We start from the raw sequence: 17,498 nt of genomic DNA on the forward strand, positions 1-17,498 counted from the left end.
AAAGTATTTTCAATAATAAATATTCACTTAAAACTTGTGTATTTATACAATATGATTTTCAGTTTTTTCTTTGAAAATAAGTTATAAATTATCACTGAAAATAATATTCACCAAGAAAAATAATTTAAAATAACACATCTTAGGCCGGGTTGCATAAACGTTCTGTAACGACTTACAGATCTGTAAGTGCGTTAATAGCTCTGTAAATAAAATTAGGTGTTGCTTGAACGCTCGGTAAAGTTACCGGCTCTGTAAATTATCGGCTATCGGACCTGTAAACTGCAGATAGGATTTTGCATCTGTAACTACTTACAGATCGGTAATATTATTAGACTGATAAGAATAACACATGGTTTATTATGGTTTAATTTATTTGGTAACCACGGTTATCAATAATTTAATATTTATTTATGCAACACTATAGCATAGTTTACATATAGTTTACACAATCATTAAAACCTTACAGGGCCGGTAAATTACAGAGCCGGTAATAAATGTACAGACTGTTCTTTATGCAACCCGGCCTTATACTGCATAATATTCATATTTCATAATATGTAATAATAATATTAACGGGAAAAGCCCTTTGGATATATGACTGAGAGTTTACCAATTGCGCTCTAAACATTTTAGGGTTGATATACCAATTGCGCTCAAAACATTTTACAATACCTAAGGAAAAGTTATAAGTTAGTTATAAATTTTTTATGCGAGTATCAATACATAATATAATATAAATAAATAAACACTTTTTTTCTTTTCATTTAACAAATTACTTTTTGATCGTCAATTATATAAAATGTATGATAATGATAACTTGTTTTCGTCTATCACTCAAATGCATATTTCCGTGAACAAATGTCCGTAATAATAATAACGTTTCATAAAATTCCCGATAACCGTTATAAAATGTATTATAACCAGTCACTCTAACCAGTAATCAATTGATCAATAATACGTTTTTGATTTTCAAGCATTTTAGTGTCTTTATGTTGATGTTGACAGAATTAGATCAAAAAACAAAATTTCTAAATCTGAAGATAGCCACCAGGCGGCAAATTTGAATACAAGCGCAATTGGTATATTGACCCTAAAATACAAATTTTGTTTTGGCGCAATTGGTCCATGCCCATATGACTAAATATAATTGACAATAAATACAAGAAAGGACAAACATAATTTAAATATAATGAAATACCTAATAAACATTAACTTTACAATTTTTCCGAAATATAATGGAATAAAAAACTTGAATTAAAAATATTATAAATATATAATCATCAATAATACTTCTTAATATCAATTTAACATTAGACTTAAATAGACTAGAATCAAAAAAGTCAATTAATTCGGATATTTTATTAGCTAACAATAAAGCACAAAGGAAAAAAGAATTTGCACCATAATATTATATAACTAAATCGGATATTAAGGAATTAGAACAAAACATCAAATAATCGGTTAGTAAAAAAAAATTAACAATCGCATTCAAAAATTCTTGAAAAATCAAATATTTAAGTTTGATATAGGAATTATTCTAATACATTATTAATTTAATAATCTAAGATTTTAAGAGGATGCCAGCGCAATTTATACCTGTTTTCTCTTTCAGACACGCGCACGACAAAGATAAAACACTTCACGTTAAATCATTTTATTATGAACTTGAGTTATCTTAGAGTAAAATCATCCATTTCAAAAATATTATAGAAGATAATATTTTTAAGGGTTTTAGTTATGGTTTGACAGTTTCATATTCATTATTATTATTTGACTTTGTATTCGACTTTTAAAATAAAAAGTTTTTTGTAAATAAATAAATTATGTAAAAATTGCTTTGAGGCAAAGTGTATACAAATCAATATGACATACCTTCAAAATTATAATTTTCTTTAATATGCATAATTGATGATTTTATACTAAAATGACTAAAAAAAAATTATTTTGCGTGAATCCTCTTAAATACTTATTATGCAATAAACTAACCTGCTAAGAGGTTAATGAATCAACAAAATTAGACAATATATGTGTATATATATATAAAACTGAAATCAAGCAAAAGAGGAAATATTTGTTATGGTTTGGCTTCGAAACTTTTTATCCAATTTTCATGAAGTTTTTTTTAAATGAAAGAGGATATCATGGAGCAGGTTTTAGGCATAAATAAAGTCCAATAATTCAACCCCTAAAGGAGAATATAAGGGATTGTAAAAATACAATAAAGGCGCCACATATCAAGCAATATTTAAACTTTCGTGTAGAAATGGTTACTATGTATTATTATTATTATTATTATTATTATTATAACTACCTATCTATGCATACGATTTTCCCAGTAAATCTGTGTAGATTATGCAGGCGATTAATATTTATTGATTAGTGGTTGTCATTGGCATAGAATATGTCGACTTTGTTGTAATTTATATAATGTATTTTTAATTATATTAATAAATTGGAATCATTACGCAGTCATGTTTGTGCATAAATTAGACCTCTGGGAAGAAGATGGCTAATTTATAGAATGTTAAATTTGGTTTTTTTATTCATCGCATTTTAATACGGTTAGGTCAGTTAAGAATTTTGTATTAATTGATTATATTAATCCAATTTAAGCGGAATTATGTAAAAATGACAAACTTGGTATAACTTTGATACTTTACAATTAAATCATACACTTATACGTACAAACAGCTCGGGGTCCGCGATCTATCGCAGGTAGATTGCCTACCTGATAATAATAAGCTGCTGCGAAGCAGAATTTTTAATCCGGGCAATGGAAAAGTTAAGATAAGTTCTGAATACCATACACAAAATATTAAATAACAAATTGAACAAAGTTTGAGTCATATAGAGTTGGTATATTTAACGGGCAACGAAGTGCACGGGATCAGCTAGTATATTATAAAACGTTAAGCTTGTTGTTTGATAGTAGTCTGACCGACTCTTTAGACCAATTAGCTGATTATACCTAATAGGTGTGTAGTCATGTGGAGAGTAATATATATGCTTACTTACGAGAAAAACAAGAAATACAATAATTTTCTTTGAACTCACCCAATCAATTGATGGTCCCTAGAAGCCAACAGATCCCATAATCTTGCCATGGTCAAGAATGAGCTTTGCACTAAACAACAATATAATGATTTCAATGGAACAAAGAACTTAAATCATATGCAATTATTTGTAAAAACCAAGAACTTGTTGAAAGTACAACATAATATTTTCTGAATGTGTAACCGGGCACTAAATGTACGCAATAAGTAAAAATCAAAACTACAAATTTTTTAAACGTAAAATTGAAGTAAAATGTGCAATAACGATGGCTGTGAAATACTAGAAGTTGAAACCAATATTTATTTTAACGGTTTTGGTTTGGATTTTGCAAGCCATTTATTTAAACTTCAGTTTTGATTAAAGATACGGAGGTAAGACAATGAAAAACCAAGGTTTTAACTGGTTGTAAGTTGTAACTGATTTTTTAAAAACAGGTTTTAAGCCCTGGGTTAGGTGGTTGGATTAGGTTATCTCTTGGTACACAATTGTAGTATTTTATGCTGTGACAGATATATGCACTATTGTTATTCTTACTATGTACATTAGGAAATTATCCTTGTATTAAGGGAGCTTAATAATTCGATGAGGGTTATTATATTATAATTCAATTTAATTAAGTATATCCATCATAATTATTATCGTTAATCATTATATGTTAATCAATATTGTTATTGTAATAAGTATGATTATTGTCTATTGATTACCCATTAAATTGAAGTAGACCCTTATTTATATCGGATATTTTGTACAAACAATTGTAATTACTATTTATTGGTAGGTAACTTTAATAATGCTCCTTACACACACCCACACATCTTGGCACACGTTATCGTGGCTTAGCCACCGAGACCCCAGTATCAATGGCTTAAATAATTAGCTTACGACATTAAGTACATCGATTGTCCATTCCACATAATATAATATTATATCCAACAAAGGATACAATTACTCACCAAATGATTATACAATAAAAGGAATTTTAATATATAACTTAAACATAAATACATAATATTGTGTATCTAACACTTAATAATTTGTCTGATACACACATACACACACACACACACACCCCAGTCTCAATCTAAGAATTAGGGGCTTTCGATGTTTTCACAAATTTTCCAGCATAACTAAACACTCTAATGTATGTATATAATACGTAATGTGCGTATACATTTTAATTAATAAATAATAATATATAATATAATATTTATATATCTTTATATATATAATTCTTGAGTGTATTCTGTTATTAATCTTATAAGGTTTGAACTACTTGACCGATTTAGGTAAAAGTTATACTTAGGTACCAATACATTCATTGAGCATTTGAGTGGGTTTATAGCGTATTTTCCCAACCTCTATAGGTAGCTCAAGGGTAGATCAAACATGAATTTTGTTTCTACACATCAAAAATGAATATTTTTTAGTTTATATTATATAGGTTTTCTATTTGTTACAGATGATAAAATAGTTATTCTGATTGGATATAATTGTATGCATTGTACCTATTATATTTTGTCATTTAGACTAATAAAGCTACCTATTCTTTATAAATGTAAATTAAAGTAACATTTATTGTATTGTATTAGAGGTAAAGTGTAAGGTGAATGATTTCGATATTGTATTTACTAGCACAACATCAAAATTATTGTAAGCCATAAGTCCAAATAGGTTTGATAATAGCTATATTATATAGAAGTGGCTTCTACAAACTCGCCGTTTGTTTGTCAGGTCTAGTGTAGAATGTCTTCCAACTAGACTGTATAGCTTATAACTTAATGTACCTACTTGTATACAATGATATACAAAATATATCAACGTAGGAAATAATTTTTAAAAAGAACGTACCGCCCTCAGTCTCAATAAACTATTATAGTAAAGGACACTATAAAGCCATAAAGGTACACTAAAAAATTTAAATAAAAGTAGAGCTCCCTCCTCATCATCATCCTTCGAATTCGAGGTTTAATGATAATATATGTATAAACTATCATAAAAGTTATTCTATTTTATACTAGTTTTAATCTATAAATTAGATCTGGTACTTACCAGCTGGTTCCGGTATTATATTAGATTATATTCTTCGCATGTTAGACGAGTAATATCCTAATGCTGATTTGGATTTTGGACACTGTGGAAAGGTGGCAAGATGAGCTACAACCGGAAGAACTGACTCAGATTACACAACAACTCCCAATGGGTGGACACCTTCCATGGCCATTATGGAAAACTCTAAATAGATTGAAAGCCGGGGTGGCGAGGACGAAAGCTAACATGGTAAAATGGAAATTTAATGGAGAAGATGACACATGCGACTGTGGAGAACGACAGACCGATGAACACCTTTTGTCATGTACCATGATCCCAGCACAATGCAGCAGGGAAGATCTGATTCTGACAAACACAAATGCAATAGAGGTGGCCGCTTACTGGTCGCAACACAACATATAGAACGTTACCAAAAAATGTGATTTATTAGACGTAGCAATTTAATTTATTATTTTTTTTTTTTATTATTATTATTATTATTATTATTATTATTATTATCAGTATTTTATTTGATGTAATTATTTTATATAATTGTTATTGGCATTTTTATTATCGGACACGACAAGAAGACTGTGGAATTAGCAAAGGCTTTTAAATTTCAATAATTTGGTTAAATAACTCATATTTGTTCGCGGAGTGTCGGATTATTTCGCACTTCGTGCCCAATTAATAGAATTACTTGGCGTCAACAACTTCTCAGTCAAATCAACAACCCGCGACTTAAAAATTCAAACTACTGACCCCGACTCTTACAGAGCATTAATAAAATATCTAAAAGATCGTAAAACCGAATTCCATACCTATTAAGCTCATGAAGACAAACCTTTCAGAATAGCTATCCGTAATATCCACCCATCTATGCCTACATCTGAAATCGGTATAGCGATTGAGGATATTGGTGGCTTCTCCATCCGCAACGTTGCAAATGTTATAAACAAAATCAACAAAAAAAAACTTTCAATATTTTTCGTCGACCTGGAACCGGCCGAGATCAACAAGGACATTTTCTCTATCAAGTTTTTACTGAATACCAAAATAAAAATCGAAGAACCTTATAAGAAACGCTCAGTGGTACAATGTATTAAATGCCAAGAATATGGACACTCAAAATCTTACTGCGCTCACGCTCCAAGATGTGTAAAATGTGCCGCCAACCATCCAACTTCTTCCAAGGCCAAGGACCAACCACCAGTGTGTGCCCTCTGTCAAGGAAATCATACGGCAAACTGCCGTGGATGTCAAGTCCACAAAGAACTTCAACGCCTTCACCTCAGAAAAACAAAAACAATTTTCAATGCAAAAATATCCAAACCTAATGTAAGTTACAGTCAAATTGTAAAAAATGGGGGAGTCTCTTCTTCCGAAACCCAACGTGATCCTCTAAATATTAACGACACTTCGTCTTTTCCCAACCAAACCCATCACCCGCCAAACCGACATCACCACAAAGACAGTCAAAATATTCCTCCAAATAACACAACTCCCCATTCGGAAATCGCTTCTCAATTATCTTCATTCATAAATGAATTCAAATTAATACTAAACCCTCTTATTTCACTGCTTACAACCGTCATAAACAAACTTATGTAAGTTGGTCTTGCTTAATTGTGACTCATCAATTATAACACTCACGTTAGGTTCCATCAATGGATGGCCTCCCTCTTCATATCATTCATGTATTTTTTTTTCTCTTTTTCTCTTGTATACTGTCATCATATTTACTTATTGTGCTTAGTTAGTATAGATTGTACATTTTCAAAGAAAAAAAAAATAACTCATTTGAGAAATCATACGTTTGTAGATAGGTACGCCTGAAATTAGTTCATCACTCCCATAAAGTAATGACTTAATAATACTTTACACTGACGCGGGGTCATTTACTTTTCAGAAAATATAAAATCGCGTCATAATTATTAAAACTTACACTACATAAAAGAAACAATTTTGAAATTCATAATCATTTATTTTTGATAACATATACAAATATGTTGTAATATATCTATTATTAAATTAAATTTACCCATTAATCACGATATTTGAAATTTTAATAGGATTAAATCTTAATACCAATATATCATACAGCATTATTAATTATACGTTGATCATACATTATTCATTAGTGTTCAGTACTACAGTATTACATGTATAGGTATTTATGGCATAATAAACTTTAAAAAGCTGGGCAAGTGGGTAACGCTCAGCTGCACATTATAGGTGTCACGTGGGGATCTTTAATGGATGTATTAAATTTTAATTTAATGATGTAAAATAATTTTATATGAAAAACGATTCTGAGCGAAGACGGTCGTCAGCCCATGTTAAGTACCTACATATTTTAATTTTTCATGATATGTTCTTTGACACAGCAATTAAAGTATTTTTTTTTACTGTTAAATATTAGTAATACTATAGTTAGTTGAATTAATTTTTGCCGAAAAAATTACATTTGATATAATGTCATTGTGTGAATAAAATATAATAATATACTATCAAGTACCAAAAAAAAAATATTTATAAATCACAACAAAATAACTAAAATATTTATTCTTTATTTAACTGCATTTTACAACCTTTTTTACTGCTCCAAAAGTTGATGAGAGACACAAAAAATAAAATAAAACACACATCACTGTAAAATCAATACATTCATAGCTCCGCTCAGAATCTGAAATTAAATAAATCACAACTAAATTATTGAAATACGATTTATAGATTTATGACACGAACCACTATTATCGCCATATTTTACTTATTCATGTCCACCACTATATCCTGTGTAAGAGTAAAGTACTTTAGGTACTTGACACTTGTATAGTTGTACACAATTTAGTTATAGTAAGATTCATTATGAATTATCCAATGATAAGGTGTGGTATTAACTATATAAACAATTTATCAAAAAAAAAGACTTGGAAAGACAATAGTAGTTTCGTTTTTTTTTTATAAGTACATTATGTATAGGTATATCCACAATCGTGTCTATACTACAACACGATAAATAACTTTTAAATCTATAGTGATTACATTGTTAATTATATCAATTTAGTGTTCGTTGTTTACTATTTTAATACCCAGCAGATTCTATGTAGGTAAGTTTTATGACTCTATGACTTAAGTGTCCAATTAAATATGAAGTACCTACCCCCCTAAACATATATATAAATTAATGTATGATTTCAGTTGGTTAGTTATACTATAATAATGGACATATTTACAACATTAACTATAATTTTGGTAGTGTCCGTGTAAATTTCTATATCATAGGTACATATCCTGCAGATTGGTATTAGTAATTTAATTTAATTAGTAACACCAAAATATTCATTACAATTATTGTGATCATAACTTAATCACATCTTTTAATTACATACATTTATTGTCGACTTCAGAGAAACGGCATTATGATCATCAAGTAAGTTTCTATAGTTGGCTTTATTATATGAATAGGTAATGAAATTATTTTACAAATAAAATTATAATAAACTCTAAAAAATCACTAATTACTACTATTTGGTTTATTTATATAGACTTTTAGTTATGTTATCTTTATTATTTATATCATAAGTATACGTTATAACCTAGCGTCCTAAGTCCTAAAACAAGACTGTTTTCAATTTTACTTTGTAATATATTATCATAGCCCATAAATAAAATCGAAAATATTTATACTTTTAATGTCACTTTTCAAGCTTCAAATGGATGACCACGTTGATGTCATAATATTATGTCCTAATAGTATATATTAAATATTATAGTTTTAAATTACATGTATTTTAATTTACTTTTTTTTTTTGGCGGGGTTCATTTAGTTAGTAAAATATAATACTTCCCGATTACTGTTTAATATATGCAACCATTTTTTTTTTAGAGGTTGCTATGCCAACGCATTTATATTTTGAATCGGTTACTACTGTTACTAGGGTCAACCTAGGTAGGCAGGACTAGGTACTATAACGAAAAATAGGTCAGAAAAAAATAACCCAGCCCAAAAACATATCTATGTTAATACTCAGATAGTCAGATGACCTAATAGTTAATAGTTAATATACAAAGTAAAATAACAGCTTTGTGTAAGTTTGCATATTTTAAGGATTTTTAAAATTATTAAAATTAAATTTAACAACTAGGTAGGTATTTAAGTACATAGTACCTACCTATGTTGATCATTTATGCAACAAATAAATGCAAATGCCTATGTACAAGGATACATAGCCATCGTATATTTTAGGAAATGCTAGGCTCGCTTTTTAAAACTTTTGGGAGGATTAAGTCCTCTGAATCACCACTCTCGGTTTTTGACTATTGTATCAAACCTATTACAACTAATATGGTAAGATACCTACCTGATTTATATGATAATTGGTTTTGACAATTTATTTTATTACAACCTTTTTTTTTTGGGCTCGGTACATTGTTTTTTCTGATCTGTTTTGACATAAATATATTTTTGAACTAATACACGATAAAATGTTTATGACTGATTTTTCGTAAGGTTTTCGTCGTCATGATTACTTACTAAGAGAACGTCGTTAAAAAAAAAAATGATACTTAAATTATATAATCTTGCAGAGAAAAAATGTCGAGTAGCGAGTGCTAGGGTTTTTTGTTACAATACCTAGTTTGCCCCTAGCTACCGATTATATAACCGATTACGCGTCGTCAACTTTTCTTTTTATTACCTACATACAGTCCTGTAAAAAATACTTTTAAAAAGTACTTGAGTGAATACTCAAATAATTTTTTTTAAGTATTTAAAATACTACTCAAATACTTTAATTGTAAAGTATTTCAAATACTACTCAAATACTTTGAAAAACTATTTGGAATACTTATGGTTTTTAAAGTGGGTTTCTAACTATCGTAATATAAACACATTGGTAGTAGGTTATCTAATAGTTTAAAGGGAATATTGTTATTCAATAACTATTTTTAGAAATTTGGTTTTCACAAACCTTCGGGCTTCGGCAAATACAGAAATATACAGAATATTCAATAAAACTATTATTCTATTATTCTATTATTGTAGTTGACAATAATATTTTTCCAACCAATTATTTTGAATACAAATAAAATTTTTGAAATAAAAAACCAAAGTATTCAATACCAAAAAGTATTTAAAATACTATTCAAAATTGAAAATACTTCATGCTGAAAGTATTTAAAAATATATTCAATACTTAAAAAAATATTTGAATACTTTTACTTAAATACTTTACAGGACTGCCTACATAGGTAGTATACTAGAGCTTTAGCAACCGATGCTTTATATAAATATCACCATAGCGACTTCTAAAAAACGGTTTCATAGACAAATACCCGCTCAAACATATCTATGATTTGTTGTTTTTCCGTACAGCTGAGAATTTTTTTTTATGAAAAACAACAAAATGGACGATAAACGATATTGTGTTTTTCTTTTAGGTTACCTTCAAAACGATGCAGCTTTCTTATTGGACTAGTGATATTGATGACCACCGCAGTGTTGTTCATATTTTATTCGCTGAACATAGTCAAAAATGAAATCCGGGATCCTGAATTTCCTGAACCACCGTCAAGTTTGCCGATGGGAGTGTACAGTAAGGTCGGCGTTGTGTCTAATGGTGGACCCTGCTCTCAAATCGGAGTGTAATATACATTTTATTAAACGTTTAATACTATAACCTGCCTATAGCATTGCTATCGAAATTAAATATTATGATAAGCACAGCGTTGGTCTTTTTGTATTTTGAATAACACAAAAAACTATGTTAAAATTGTATAATCGCCATAACTTTCATCTTTTCAATTCATAAAAAAAATACAAATGATCGATGATCAAATGAATGTAAAAACACTTGCTTGAAATCTCGCTAAAAAACTGAAGCTTATACCTAAATGCAATATTCCCGAAGACACCAATGTCTTCACAATATATATGTAACAAAACCGCGGACAATTGCTTCTTAACCGTTTTTTACTTTGTGCTATCCAATATATTTTTGTAGTATTTTGATGAAATCAAATTTATTAATTTTTTTTGTTTTTGGAAAAGGGATGTGATGGCTAGGGGCGGGAATGCCATAGACGCAGCTATAGCTACATTATTATGCGACGGTGCCGTTTGTCCACAACAAATGGGTATTGGTGGAGGGTTTATAATGAGTATTTACAACGCAACGACCAAAAAAGTAACGTCAATTAACGCACGTGAAACAGCTCCAGCCGCTGCAAATACTTACATGTTTGTAAATGAACCCATAAAAAGCATGTACGGTATGTACTGAATAGTAAATACGGGTACCTACCTATAAGTTATTTACCGTCTGATTGAAAAATTAAGAAACGTAATCAATATAACCGTTTACAAAAACGCTAATACTTTTTGTTTGTAAATTGGAATACGATTCAAATGCACTTTTAATTATTTTACATACATTTTATACACAACCTATCTATATCTCATTAATATAAACTATTAAATATTAACTTCTACAACAGTTTTAAGTAGATATGATATGTAATCAAGTATTTTATGTGGATGATAATATTTTTTTTTTTATTATTTATTAAAATTTAAATGTTGCAGCATATTAAGGCATGCTATTACAAGTTGGTTTACACATATTAATAATATTTTAAGATAGGTACATACTACATATAATATACCATTGACGAATTGCACTCGAATCCTTCATGAATATACAGACAATATACATTATACATATTGTACAAAGATATATTATAAGCTATATATTATCCGTATTTTAAATGAAACAGTTCCTGTGAACTAAATTTATAAGTATCCAATAAAAAAATAAATGTAAAAGTTTATAACATATTTATTTTTTTTAATTTTGAAAATTTAGGAGGACTGGCGGTTGCGATTCCAGGGGCCCTTAAAGGCTACTCAACGATATATAACTTATACGGTGGCGGCGTACGATGGGAAACGTTGTTTGATCCAACCATAAAACTATGTGAAGAGGGTATAACGGTCAGTAACCATCTAGATACTAGCTTGAAGTTTGACGAAAATTTGATAAATAATGACTCAATGCTCAGGTATAATATGACTATATTATTACTCACGTTATATTACTTTTTAAATACATTATTAGGTAAAACTTCCTATATTGAAAATCTTTTTTGAATCAATGTTTAAAATCTTTCATTGACCAAAATTTATTTTTAATCGATTTAAAATTTTGAAGATCGGAGATTGAAAAATATACTTGGAATTTACAGATTAACAACAATTGGTATTGTATTATATAAAACTTAATAAAATACATTTTTGGTAATTTTTATATAGAAACATTTTTATCGATGAAAACAGTGGATACTTGAAAAAAGCTGGGGATACATACAAGCTACCGAAGTTAGCAGAAACCCTGAAAATCATTGCAATAGAAGGTGTAAAAGCCATATATAACGGATCGTTAACATCTAATTTAATACACGATTTGAGGAAAGTCAATGGTATTATCACAAATAAAGATTTGGCGGATTATAAGTAAGTGTGCTAGGTATACTTAACTTGAATTTAATAATTGTCTGGTTCGTTGGGGCATTTTATTCGAAAAGCTCAGAGATTATTTTGAAATTGAATTTCTAAGAAAGTTTAATTCATATTTACTCAAAACATAAAATACATTTCAAACTAACATTTTTTAGGGTTGAAATCGAAGAATCTTTTTCAGTAAATTTAACAAGTGGACATACAATACATATGGGTCCACCACCTGGTTCTGGTATAATATTAGCTTATATTCTCCGTATTTTGGACGGCATTCTACCGGCGCCTGATGTTGGTTTAGCCGCACATCGGTTAGTAGAAGCTTTTAAATTTGGGTATGGTGAACGATCCCATTTAGGAGACCACCAATTCGTGAACGTATCTCAAGTATGTGATTATGCAACTGTATAATATGTGGTAAAATAAATATTATAATAATGTACATATTCATTTGTCTTATTTTTTAGATTTACAATAAAGTAAACTCGGATAGTTACATTAAGAGTATCAGAGATAAGATTCTTGATAATTTTACATCTTTAGATCCGAGATATTATGGTGGTGATTTTTTTACACCAGAAGACCATGGAACGGCTAACATAGTCGTAACCGATTCGATGGGAAACACTGTCGTATGTACCAGTACAGTAAATACATTGTAAGGATGAATTTATGCATTTAAAAAAATGTATTGTCGATTGAAATCTACTACGTTATAATTAACATGTCAAATTTATTTAATATTAGTTTTGGAAGTGGTTTCATGTCACCTAGCACTGGCATCATTCTGAACAATCAAATGAACGATTTTTCTACTCCTGGAGTTACCAATTTTTACGGAATCCCATCGTCACCAGCCAATTACATAAAACCAGGAAAACGGCCAATGTCTTCAATGTGCCCGACTATATTTACCGACACAAATGGCGACTTTGTTCTTGGAGCGGGAGCAGCTGGAGGATCTAAAATCACTCTTACTACGGCTTACGTAAGATTTGTACTTCCATATCACAGTTATATTTTCTTTTTTAAGATTTCTATAATATACCTAATCATGGCAATTGACCTTGTTGTGTTCCACCTTCTTATAGAATTTTTTGTCTATTAGAAACCATTACAATTGTCCATTAAAAATATTTTTTATGAATTTTAGATTCTGAGCGGAGCGAGGAAGCTTGTGGTTTTAAAATGTTGTTTATTATTTTTTTTTATATCCTGTATACAAAATTTCTACCAGAAGAAGTGCTTCGATTTCAACATAATATAGTACATTATATTTTAGCAAATTGGATAAAGAGGGTTTAACTTTACTTTAAACGTGTCATTTTCAATTTTCTCAATAGTTATTTAATACCACGGGAAAAACCACCGACAAATTACGAAAAACCGCTAAAGATGGGATTTTAATTTCTAACGCTTTGTCTATTACCATAGAAACAAATAAAAAATAATAATATAATATTAATTCAACTTACAGGATATATTAAATAATAACAATATAAAATATATCCAGTCTCCGCTCAGAATCGTTTTTCTTATACAATGATATTATATCATTGAATTCAAGTTTAATACAATCCATTATACATTGACCCACTTGTAACCTACTGTACAACAGAGCGACATCTACTTACCCACTTTTTTAGATAATCTTTTAAAGATTATTTAATAAACTCTATAAATATACAAATAGCTTTGACATTTTTTTTTTTTTGTTCCCAGATGGCTGCCCATAAATTATGGTATAATAATACACTGAAAGAGGTATTGGACAAACCTAGAATATACCACCAACTTGTACCTATGGAAATTCAATATGAATACCGAACAACTAAGGTAAAATCAGTATATTATACTATATTATAGTATTAGGTAACCTATGCAATATTATTAGATCAAAATTAACTATGTTTAATTTTTAGAACGTTGTACAAAAACTTAAAGACATCGGACATCCAGTGACTAGGATGAATAATTATACTCAAAGTTCAGCAGCATCGGCTATTAGTAGATCCCCTACAGGAATGATCGAGGCCATGTCAGATTTCCGGCGGCCAGGAAATACTTCAGGATATTAATATGATTATGAATATTAATTGATTACTTTCAATATTGTTTTAGTTTATTCTAAAAGTTTAATCTCAAATCATAATTTTAATAGTTATACAGGATATGTGATCTAAAATATTTGTTTATAAAATTATTTTCCATGTAAATTTTGAAATAAAACTACCCACCAATATTATTATATTAATAAGTAAAACATAATATATTATTATATATAAGCGATAAATATTGTATGCTTCTTTGCAGTTTATTATTACCTACCTCTAATCATCTCCAATATTAATAAGTACTACAGAAAATATTACTTTTAATTATAATCCAATAATCGATACATGTACGTAATTTAATGTACCTTATGGTTGTAATTACATTTTTTGAAATAGCATTTTACTCAAATGTAGATGAACAATTAACATTCATCAAATGGGGATAGAAACTCAACAAATGTATTTGTCTTTTTATTAAATAATACAATTTATATTCATCTATTTTATTAACGGGATACATAATATATTTGCTAGTAGGTATTAAAAATGTAATAAAAACTTAATAGCATTTATATGTAGGTATGTTCAAATATAATACAACTTGACAATAATTCAATTAAAATTCGTTCTGCTGTATAAAAGGTTTTGATTAGAACCTGTCATTGAGTGGGTCACTGTAATGGATGTGTTAATATAATTCGGTGATAAATCATTTAGTAAGAAAAACGATTCTGATATAATCGTTATTTATTTATAAGTAAATAACTTAAACTAACTTAAAAGTATCATAGAAGTATACACAAATGTGAATAATGAATAGGAATAAATACCTTAAAACCTTAATACCTTAAAAATTATATTATTATAAATTTAATTCGTTATAAATAAAAAAGTTTTAATTTTTAATTTAAATAATATCCAATTTTGTAAAAATTAGAACTATAAATGTGATAAAAGAAAATTGTGTGGAATCTTATGTTTTGTTGGAATCTACTTTCAAACCTAACCCAACAAACATTAAACATTCAATGGCTATATGCTTTAAATATTCAAACTATTCTATGAATAATCCAAATAACTAATTCATATTCTTTAAGAGATTTTATAAGCGTACTTACCTATTTAAATTATAATATTCTTTTCATATTTTTTTAATAAATTATTTTCAGAATTAAATGCTGATTTAAAAAATTGTTAATAATATACAACACATAAAACAAAATATTCTATGAATATATAAAATTACACAATACATTGATTTATATAATATTATAAAGATTATGTGTTAAGTGTTCTTGGGTTATTTTGTATGGACAACAAAATATAAATAAAATAATTAATTCAATACATTTTTTAGTATGATATTGTTATTTGGAAGGATTATCCATATAATATTAAGAATCGACGCATATGCGTCACATTCAACGAATATTCACAACATACAAATTAATATTTTAAATTATTCTAATATCATCCATTATTCATAACTTATTATTCTATAAATAATAAAGTTATACCTATGCTATATTTAACTTTTGGTTTGCCGAAAAGGTATTAAAATAGAAACAAATTCGGAAAGCTCACTCTGCGTGCGTACTAAATTCTCGGTTTAAAAAATGTAACTTTTATTTTGCATTTTTTGACATTTGTAGTGCATTTTTATGGTTTTTAAGTCAATTTTTCGTATGAAGTTTGCACCTATGACGTCAGTTGACGTAGAACGAAGTTTCTCGAGATACAAGACAACACTGGCCGATAACCGTCGAAGATTTCTGTTTGAGAATATTAAGCAGCACCTGATTATACAGTGCTATGACACAAAAGGTAAAAGTATAACGAATATACCTATCTAAATTGTATACCTATTAATTTTTTAGGGTAAAAAGAAGAGAGACAGGAGATAATTGAGAGTTAATTAATTAAGGATTTATTGTATTTAAATATTTTCGATCAAATTTTTCATAATAATGTGTTTTTTTTTAAAGGTTTTAAAATCAAAATTGTGTTTTTATTGAATAAAAATACATTTTTAAAGTTTTTTAGGGCATTTTTTTAAGGCGGTTTTCTTGTTTTTTAGACCATTTAAATCCGTTCCCTAGTTATAGTATACATATACTTTGAATAGAACCGTTGTATAATGTTAAGTAACACAAGTCACAAACTATCATAAATATGTTCTGATAACTAATAGACGGACGCAACAGGGGTATACGGTGTTCTAAACATATATGTTTAGAAACCTAAAATTAATGAATTTTTTTACTACAAATTAACTTAAACATTTTAGTGAATATGACGTATTTTGTAAACATTTATTTATGTTGATGGTTGTAACAAATGTTATACCCTAAAGCATGGAGAAACAACAAATACAAATTTAAAAAAAAACAGACACACGCATCTTGTAAAATTAATACATTCCTCTCTCTATTAACAACATCTATGTATCACTAACAACAGTAGTTGTTAGTGATACATAGAGTTACTAGGAATACCATTTAAAATCTTTTTTGAAAAAAAAGAATTTTTGTTCTGTGAAATAATGGAAAATGTATTTGTTTAATAATGTCATCGCAAATCTTCAGTTATTAAAATGTACACTTGAGCAATTTATTGAAATAAAAACCTATAAATAATACTATATTATTTATTAGTTCCATTTTTTTGTTTTTTTAACACACATGAAACATCATTGCAAAACCGATACAGTAATTGCTCGGTTCAGAATCTAAAGAGTGACTATGGTTTGTTATAATAATTGGGTATCATTTCATAATTAGATAAAATTCATTTTTATTTCTTAGTTTTGATTCCCCTACAATTTTTTGCATATATTAAATAATTTG

At 28.4% G+C, this 17,498-nt stretch overlaps 1 protein-coding gene across 1 annotated transcript; it reads left to right on the forward strand.

Moving 5' to 3' along the window:
* Positions 1-7,739: 7,739 nt before the first annotated feature.
* On the forward strand, positions 7,740-14,749 carry LOC100159801 (scoloptoxin SSD14-like). Its single transcript, XM_008188161.3, has 10 exons — positions 7,740-8,515; positions 10,525-10,728; positions 11,135-11,355; positions 11,949-12,144; positions 12,395-12,595; positions 12,757-12,985; positions 13,066-13,256; positions 13,346-13,586; positions 14,321-14,434; positions 14,521-14,749. The coding sequence occupies exons 1-10, from the start codon at positions 8,505-8,507 to the stop codon at positions 14,674-14,676; spliced, it is 1,764 nt and encodes a 587-aa protein (XP_008186383.2). The 5' UTR covers positions 7,740-8,504; the 3' UTR covers positions 14,677-14,749.
* The last annotated feature ends 2,749 nt before the right edge of the window (positions 14,750-17,498 follow it).

This window comes from Acyrthosiphon pisum, chromosome A1, assembly GCF_005508785.2.
Source record: "Acyrthosiphon pisum isolate AL4f chromosome A1, pea_aphid_22Mar2018_4r6ur, whole genome shotgun sequence".
NCBI classification, from domain to species: domain Eukaryota; kingdom Metazoa; phylum Arthropoda; class Insecta; order Hemiptera; family Aphididae; genus Acyrthosiphon; species Acyrthosiphon pisum.